Raw genomic sequence first — 8,363 nt, 5'->3', positions numbered from 1 at the left:
CCGATGCAGCAAGCAGCAGCCCCCCGCGCGCACTTAGGCCAGGACTAGCTATAAAAAGCACCCTAAAAAACACTCGGTCTGTAAGATCTGCACAACAGTACGCGCGCTGCTCTGGGCCGAAGGTAGATTTGGCCTTTACTGCTCCGAGTGCACTTAAACGGGTGAGTTTGTTCCTCTCATGCCCTTTGCTTCAATCTTTATGTTTCAGTCAGTGAGGGAGACAAAGAAACTCCTAGGGTAGTAATCACACGTGAACACCTAACATTGTAATCAGGAGAGAAACCAAAATATTCTCAAATTAGAAGACTGCCTGTGAGCACATATCACTTTGGGCTTGTTTCAGATAATGTTTAGGTTTTTTTTTTGGGGGGGGGGGGGGGGTTATTATCTATTGCTCCTAAACAATTAGGGTGTGCAAATTGCACCACTACTTGTTTTTGCTTTATCTGCAGCCATGGGAAGACAGCCCTTCACTACTTCATGTCTGAAAGCTGTATTTACAGGAATGCTGGGGAGAGAAACCAACACTGTTTTCCTTTCCGTCTGGGATTTCACCGAAAGCGGGGAACACAGGCGCTGGACTCCAGAGCTGTGGTGTCTCTTTGGAATAGGGTGGCTGCTCCAGGTGTAAGAGGGAACATTTTGTGTAAGAAATCTCCCCCGGCCACACGTAGAGCATGCTCCTGTCAGGACTTGCTATCTGTGTGCTTTGCGACATGATTTTTGCTTAACAAGACTCAGCAATCTGGCAGCTGGATTCCGGCTGCCAGCCTCATCTGAAAACAAACCGCGCAGCTACAGTGCAATGATACAGCTGTGGCTTTGTGGCTAAACTGCCTGCAGAAAGACCATCTGGGAAACTGAAGCACCTTTATTCTGCCAGGATCAAAAGCAAACGAACATGTACTTGCATTGCAGAACTCATCCCCGGACGATGCCAGAACTATAACGTGGTTTCAGAACAGTCACAGAGGCAAGTCCATTGCGGTAGTCCCATGTCAAGTCTAAGGCCACCCACCTCCAGCACTGGGAAGTAACGGGAAAAAAACAACACGTGAAGGGTACACAGAAGGAACGAACATTCACAGTTCCAGTCCCAGATGCAAGAGCAGCTACGCAGTGCTCAGGTTAGCAGTACTGGAATGGCAAAAATAAGAGAAATCCTTTCAAAGATGGCAAACAAATGGAAACGCATTTGGATTTCTGATTAATCTCTGCAACTCCTCGCTACCTTTCCATCAAATTACCATAACATTCATGTATGCTCGTAGACACGTATACCCACTGCTGTGAGACCATCATTAACTTCACAAACACCGGCTCTTATGGACTCCCAAATCAAGGCAGAAAGGCCTTGTATACAATCTCATCCTGCCCAAGAAAATACTATGCCACATGCTTAATTCTCATCAGCCTCAATGGGATTCACAACAGTGCTTACTTCGCTGAACAGGGAAAGGATTATTCATATTTAATCACATGCAGATTGCAAGCCATCTCAACTTGACCTCCAAGAAGCTGCTAACAACACTTGTCAGCAGAAAGCCTGAAGGAGAAGAGCATCTAAGGAAGATAAGCAACCCCTGAAATACCAGAGGCTGCAAAAGGTGCATTTAAAATCCCATAAGTGACTTACATGAAAGTAAAGACTTGACCAGATTTGCATGGTCAAGAGCATCTCCTAGGAAATGGGTGGTCAAAGCATAAAAGAGCAGCTACTGTTACGGACAGGATATCGAGTCCTCTATCTTACTGCTCTCACTTCAGGAATTTTCACGGAAACAACCCTCTGACAATCTGACCCCATTTCCATTGCTGGTGGCTGGTGCTTGTTTCTGCTGCCATAGAAAGATACAAGAAATATTAAATACAGTCAGGTGCTACTGCAGCCTGTACACCTCATGGCATCCCCTCCAGGCCCTAATAATCAGAATTAAAAAGAGAACTACTGAAGATGAAAGCAACTTCCATGATTTTTTTTTTAAGCACAAACACCGACTGCACACAGAGCTTTCTGGATCCTAGAAAGCACATAAACAGTGACCCCACTTGATCAGTTCCAACTTATCCTTCCCTTGCCCCTCCCCAAAATGATTTTTTTTTTTTTAAATTGGCACAGCTTGATGCACCCAGCAGCACACCATAGTTTCAGAGACCGTAAGTGGTCAACATAGGGCAGATAACTTCCTATTATATGCCCTTGAATCGGAGAATCTCTTTACTTCACCGAACAGCTATATTATCTGAGTTGTTACAACTCATCAACTACTACAAACCTTTCCATGCATTATTAATCCACATCACTTGGGGTCTTACGGTAAAATAAGAAAACTCATTTCCTCTCGGGTTCCCTGACAGGAACAGATGATTCCTTTATGCGTAATAGATCCTACGCATAACAGGCTTCAAGGAGAAGTGATCATATTGAAGATTTGAGTCAACACTTCCCCAGCACTTTCAAGTGTGTGCAGCAGGAGCTACTGTGACTGTAAGAAAGATGATGCTATTCCAAAACAACTTGCATGATTCCCACTTGAGCACACATGCAAAAAGAGCTCCTGTTGATACTCAAGATTATTCACTGAGATTACCAAGACTGAGCCTCTCCAGAGCCCAGCAGAAGTCCCCGTTACATTAACATTTGAGTGGGCCTGACTCATCTCAGAAGATGAGTGAAAGCCATGTACTGCATACAGCATTTACAGGTTATCATTCTGCTACCAGACCACAGTCACGCTTCCCTCACAGCGTGATATGTTATTGAAAGAAACTACTCCAGTTGACAAACCCTGCGAGCAGTTTACCCTAGATGACACCATTTCCCCACCCTCTAACTGAAAACAAAAATGTATCTTCCAAAATGAAAGCAATTCAAAGATTTTCTAACCATCCCTTCCCACTCGAATCCACTCCTAGCTTCCCAGCTGGATAACCAGCACTTTGGGAATTTGTGCTCTGCATAATATTGGAGACCTCATCACTGTGGAAAAGAACGTACCAGATGACTTTGTAATTCCTTCCTTTCATAACCACTAGGGGGGAAAAGGAGAAATACAAATTTTTAGATGAAGATATTTTAAAATCTTGATTAAAACCACAGCAGACAAAAAAAATTCTCCTTGAGTCATTGAACCACGCAGGAGAATGCATGACAATAAACTCAGAATTTTACTCAGAATTTTTAAATTCTGACACATAAAAGCAAGACAAGACCTACCCTTCAAAGACTATATTTTGAATTCATACCATCTTAATGCTTAAAAGCTGGCGACTTTATCATCTGGTTTAGCTTGGAAGAAGATGGATGGATTTTGCTACCTTCCTGAAAGATCTCAAAGGCTCGAGACAAAGATCTAGACTGAAACACATACCTATGCTAACAATTTTGCAGCGTTTTAGTAGTAAAACATGAGTCAGGATCTGTCGTTACCTTTGGAAAGATGCCCATAGAAAATGCATAGTATTGAAAAACAAGAAAGCTATACTAGCAACAAACTCTTTGAAGGCTGAATGCTTGCTAGATTAAGCGATGTAGCAGAATAAGAAGACTCCAGATCCATTAAGCTGGTTTGGTGGACCTGCAGGTTGCTATAGCAAGTGTAAATTCACTCAGCAAACCACAACCTAATTACACTCCAGTGTCACAAAGCACTCTGGTGTCATTAAGCATTTTCCAGCCTTATGTTCCATAACATTTTATCACAAATTCAAGATGCCCCAATTTTACTTTGTGGGAACAAATGAGATTGAAGCAGTCTTGGGGTACTCGGTAAAGCAAAAAAAGAAACAGTCAGCTTGGAAACAAGTGACAAGCCAAACCATTTACAGCAGAACAGGAAGGACCCAGAAAGACTGAAAGAAGTTCTACAGATGAGAAATACACCCTGTCACAAGGTAGTACACGCGCTTAACTGCTTGTTATGGGAACCTGGTACATGCAGTGCTACTTGTTCCAAGATTTGCAAGATTTCTAGCCTCAGTTTTTTTCAGTAAAAATTGGATCCACTGTCATGCCGGTTTAATCACACTAAGAGTTTCTCAGTGGCCAAGTTCTAGCCTGCCAATTAAAACGTCACACATTGAAGCATAAACATTAACGTAACATTAACATAAGCAGTTGAACAGTCAGCTTTGCCCAAGTGTATCATATGTGCCCAAGTACCAAAGTTATCCACGCTCATGTAAGTGGGCATCAGACAACAAAGGATTTGTTTGTCAGTTTTAGAGTTCAAAAATCAGAAGAAATCTTTTATGCTTTTGAGTAACTGTTGCTGGTTTTGCTAGGTGAAAAGAAGTTTTCCTTGTTTCACACAGCCTTAAGAGATCCACGTCATCCTGTAAGTGCCAGCTCTTAGCATTGCAGTTGCTAAAAAAAGAAGCTATTAAATCAAAATTCAGTTTTGGACCTTACAGTTACTACTGTCTTTCCTGTATCATTCCCATAATTTGTACTAACTTGAATAGGCTTCATCTGCTTATAATTTCTATTTTTTAAAAGCAAAATGACTTAGGAACATTCTCTTCTGCTACACTACCATTTAATTATAAAGCAAAATGAGAGGAAGGGAAATAGAAGTCTTGTAAAATACCACGTTATGTAGCCAATAAGAAACAGAACTTACCCCAGTGATGCATTCCTCCTGAGTTTAATTCCTTCCGAGTTTACGGGGCTGGCTCATCTGGCCCAACAGAGCAGACAGCAGCAGCCTCCATCAGAATTCTGCTTCTAGCAGCAGCTTTGTTAGACATTCTTCCTCCCTTCTCCTTTCGCTTGGTGTTTGTACCAAAAAAACCAGTAACCTTTAAAGATGCGAGGGAGCAAAGGATAGTGCAAGGAGCTCAAGTGCTAGCACAGAGTGAGCAGCTGAAGGCAGGTCAGAATTTTATGCCAAGAGCAGCACACATCCTTGCAGTCGTTTGTGGAGAGATCAGTTTCCACCTAGCTCACAAGACATTAAAGCAGCTGCACAGCAATGCTCATGAATTGCTTGTCATCTCTGATGCCAGTTCCATAGTTGTCCAAATTTTGCCAGACTGGAGAAAATCACCCTAAGGTCTGACAAATAGCAAGAGCTATTACAGAAGGAGATCCATACTGATTCTCACAGGAAAAGCATGAGTCTGTAAAAGCCTGTATGTAGGTTCGAGGAAGTTACTACTGGACCACATCATAAGCCCAGAAGTTAGTCTCCAGATGCTGCACTCTGCAGCGTGTTCTGCATGAACACATCATTCTACATGATAGCACTAGCCCCATCTCACTGAAGTGGTGGGAATTAGTGATAAGCTTAGTTTTAAAGGAGGCTTTCTGCAAAACAATCTTATCCAAGTTTTCAAAAACTTGGATGGACACTACAACTTCATAAACTGGATTAAGTTCTCCACTTAACCCACCAAAAGAGGGGTTATTTCCTGCTGAGAATGACTTAACTGTTAAACAGTGAAGTACACTGGTATGCAAGATTGTTCCACATTTTAGATACAGCTGCACTGTAATGGCAGGGAGTATTGTTTCCAGATCCATTTTAGAATGCAAGATCACAAAACTTACAAAAGCCATTATACTTAGCAAGAGCTTAAGATACCAGCAAGACTATTCATCGGAGCTGGCAGCTTTGCTTTCCTTGACAACTCAAGTCATTCCTGTAATTAGATTTCTAGCCTGCAGCTATTAAGGATCCCCAGGCTAGCTCAATTCTCTACAGGTCATGAGCTGTTCTAGTATTTAATCTAGCAGTTTACTGTATTCCACCATCAGCTTGTAATTGTTGCTATGAAGTCACAGTAAATTTTCAAGTTGAGAGGAAAGAAACTCCTACAGTCATACTAATCCTAGAGCTGTTCTTCAGTTCCAGCTGCCTCACCCAAATCCCTTTTGACTCACAAGGAACTCGTTACAAAATAGAAGTGTCATTTGTCTGGAAAATAGCACGCTACCTGGCTAATTCCTGCTAGGAATAAGTCTGAACAGAGTGCAGATTTGCTTCAACTCATTAGCTGCTCAGTATTTCAAGCTGAGCTGTTGAGTGCTGATCAGTACAAAACTGAGGTTAGTACGTTACATCAACACTTAGAGCACTCTGGCCTCTATCAGGAAGGCGGATACCGCATCTCTTTGCCATTGCTATCACAGTGCAGTGACCAAGGGAGACAATATACTAGTTAGAATTGTGCCAAAGCATAGTCTGCTGTTACTGATTTCACAACCCCGGCAGTCTCTACTGGTTGGCATTTAAAGATGTTTTGCCCTGTTCAAGTAGAATTCAGTATGAAGAGATGTAGCTTACCACTACTGCTGCTGTATTAATGTATTTTAGTGGAGAGGACACTACCTGCGGCATCTCCCTCAGCACAGGACTGAAGCTTTTCCAGTCCTGTGAATCAAGTCACATAAGCATGTGACTGCCTCCTGCAGCATGACCTCCACACGTGACAGTGTGCTGATGTGTCCAATGAAGAGACCACAACTCCCTTTTAAGTTAATTGCTAAGCCATCTATGTTAGGTGCTTTGGCACAAGTTTCCCTTTTTCCTGCCTGGCATCCTTAGTTACCAGATTAAGAAATCTGATGCTGTTAGTGGTAGTGTATTACTAGTAACCGGTCCCCACCCCCAAGATATTAAGACTAGAACCACACAGTGGATACTGCAGTTTTACATTTATAGTTGGACTTTTATAATATTCCAGATTAGCACAAGATTCATAACCATAAATTATACATTGTTATCTAAGTACATAAAACGTTAATGATACATGTATTTGAAGAGTGGCACAAAGTAATAATACATCCCTGTTGGCATTCTCAAAGAGGTGGGTGATGGACACGCCGTTGATACTACTGCAGCATAGCAGAACTGAGTCACTGCACCCTGTTAATTCAGGTGGTGCTGACTCTGCCCACCAGACAGGGTCAGAACATGGTGTGGCAGGAAGCCAATGCCAGAATCAGTTAAAGGTGCAAATAAAAAGTCAGGATTATGGCCCTCCCTACCGCCTCAATATTTTAGCGGCATGTCCCCCTCCCCAACCCTGACACTGTGCTCTTGCATCTCTAGTACTTTGGCAGCCCATGCACACTCCTATGTTCACTTGCCACACATAGCTGAGGTTTCCTTTAGTACCATTTAACGTCAACAAGTAACATGCTCTCTTCTTGTTAAACAAAAAGGATCTGGGAAATGTTTGCTCTCTGGCATGAGAAGATTTATTTTCTTCAAGTCTCAGATCTACTCCAGAAAATATAGAACAGACTCCAACAGCATTGAACCCCAACAGCATTATTGTCCAGAAAAGGAAACTTTCCCAATATTCCTCTAAACATTCAGAGCACAAATATTAGAAAGCCCATTTTCTTTTGCACATAAGACTGCAAATAAAATGGGGTAGTCAGATGTACACAAGCTTTCAACAATTCGTTATTAACGAGATGCTTCACTGAATTGTCAACAGCCCTGCTACTTCAGTAGCTTCAGCTAAAGCTTTAACAACTTGGTGCCAGGCAATTTCCCAGCTGCCTTCAATGGGCTTTGCAAAAGAAAGAAAAATATGCTCTCTTCCCCCTGGCCTCAAGCAGTTATTGCTATATGAGTTAGTGAAATAGTGCCTTAACTTCAGACAAGAGTCTCACAATGTCATTAACAAAAGCTGCCTTTCAGAGGTTGAAATGTAACCGGACAATAATCAATAAATAACAGTAACAGGCATCCCGTTGAAGTCTCCTCACTGAGCTGGGCAGCAAGTGTGTTCAGCCAACAGAAGGTCATCTGTGCCTTTAGGACCATTGTACACTTCTTGGAGAAGTTAAAAAGGGACGGGAAGGAAGAGAACAGAGACAGTGAAGGTCTGTCAGAGAGCTAGTTACATATTGAAACCATAAACAGGCGGCTGGGTGAATCCTGGTGCTGTGTATCCATATGGGAAGTTTGCCTGGGGAGGTACTGCACTGGGGCCTGCTGTTAACATCAACTGCTGGCCTAGAAAAGCATAAGAAAAAAAAACAAAGTTAGTTTAAGAACCCAAGCTTCCCTAATGCTAGCTGTACTATGGGACAGGATTATGAGGCTTTAGCTAAAAATCAGCCACTGTGCAAGCATACACTAGCAAGTCACACTATTACTCAACATGCGCCACAGAGTGGGTACCTAGGCCATCTGCTCTTGCTACCAGAAAACTACAAAAGCAAGGCAGAACTCAGAGGGAAGATGAGTATCAAATGATTTTGAGGGCATGATAAACCTGGCTTCTTTTGAAGAGACCATACTGAAAGCCAGACTGATACTATTTAACCCATGCATGGTCAGAACTGAAAAGTAAAGCAATTCAAGCAAATAGTTAGGTCTGTTAGATCTCACAGTCTGGAGAGT

The 8,363-nt window shown here is 42.3% G+C and overlaps 1 protein-coding gene across 4 annotated transcripts in view; it reads right to left on the bottom strand.

The window, feature by feature from the left end:
• Positions 1-6,643: 6,643 nt before the first annotated feature.
• The window catches only part of CLTCL1 (clathrin heavy chain like 1), a 37,258-nt gene continuing 35,538 nt past the window's right edge, over positions 6,644-8,363 (bottom strand). For 3 of the 4 annotated variants that reach the window (XM_076353250.1, XM_076353251.1, XM_076353248.1), the window contains one exon: positions 6,644-7,973. In XM_076353250.1, coding sequence (XP_076209365.1) covers positions 7,858-7,973 — 116 coding nt within the window. In that variant the 3' untranslated portion in view covers positions 6,644-7,857. The remainder of the gene's footprint in view (positions 7,974-8,363) is intronic. The other variant, XM_076353249.1, reaches the window with a different exon arrangement.

The sequence above is a fragment of the Aptenodytes patagonicus genome, chromosome 15 (assembly GCF_965638725.1).
Source record: "Aptenodytes patagonicus chromosome 15, bAptPat1.pri.cur, whole genome shotgun sequence".
Classification (NCBI taxonomy): domain Eukaryota; kingdom Metazoa; phylum Chordata; class Aves; order Sphenisciformes; family Spheniscidae; genus Aptenodytes; species Aptenodytes patagonicus.
This window is presented reverse-complemented; position numbering and strand designations above follow the sequence as displayed.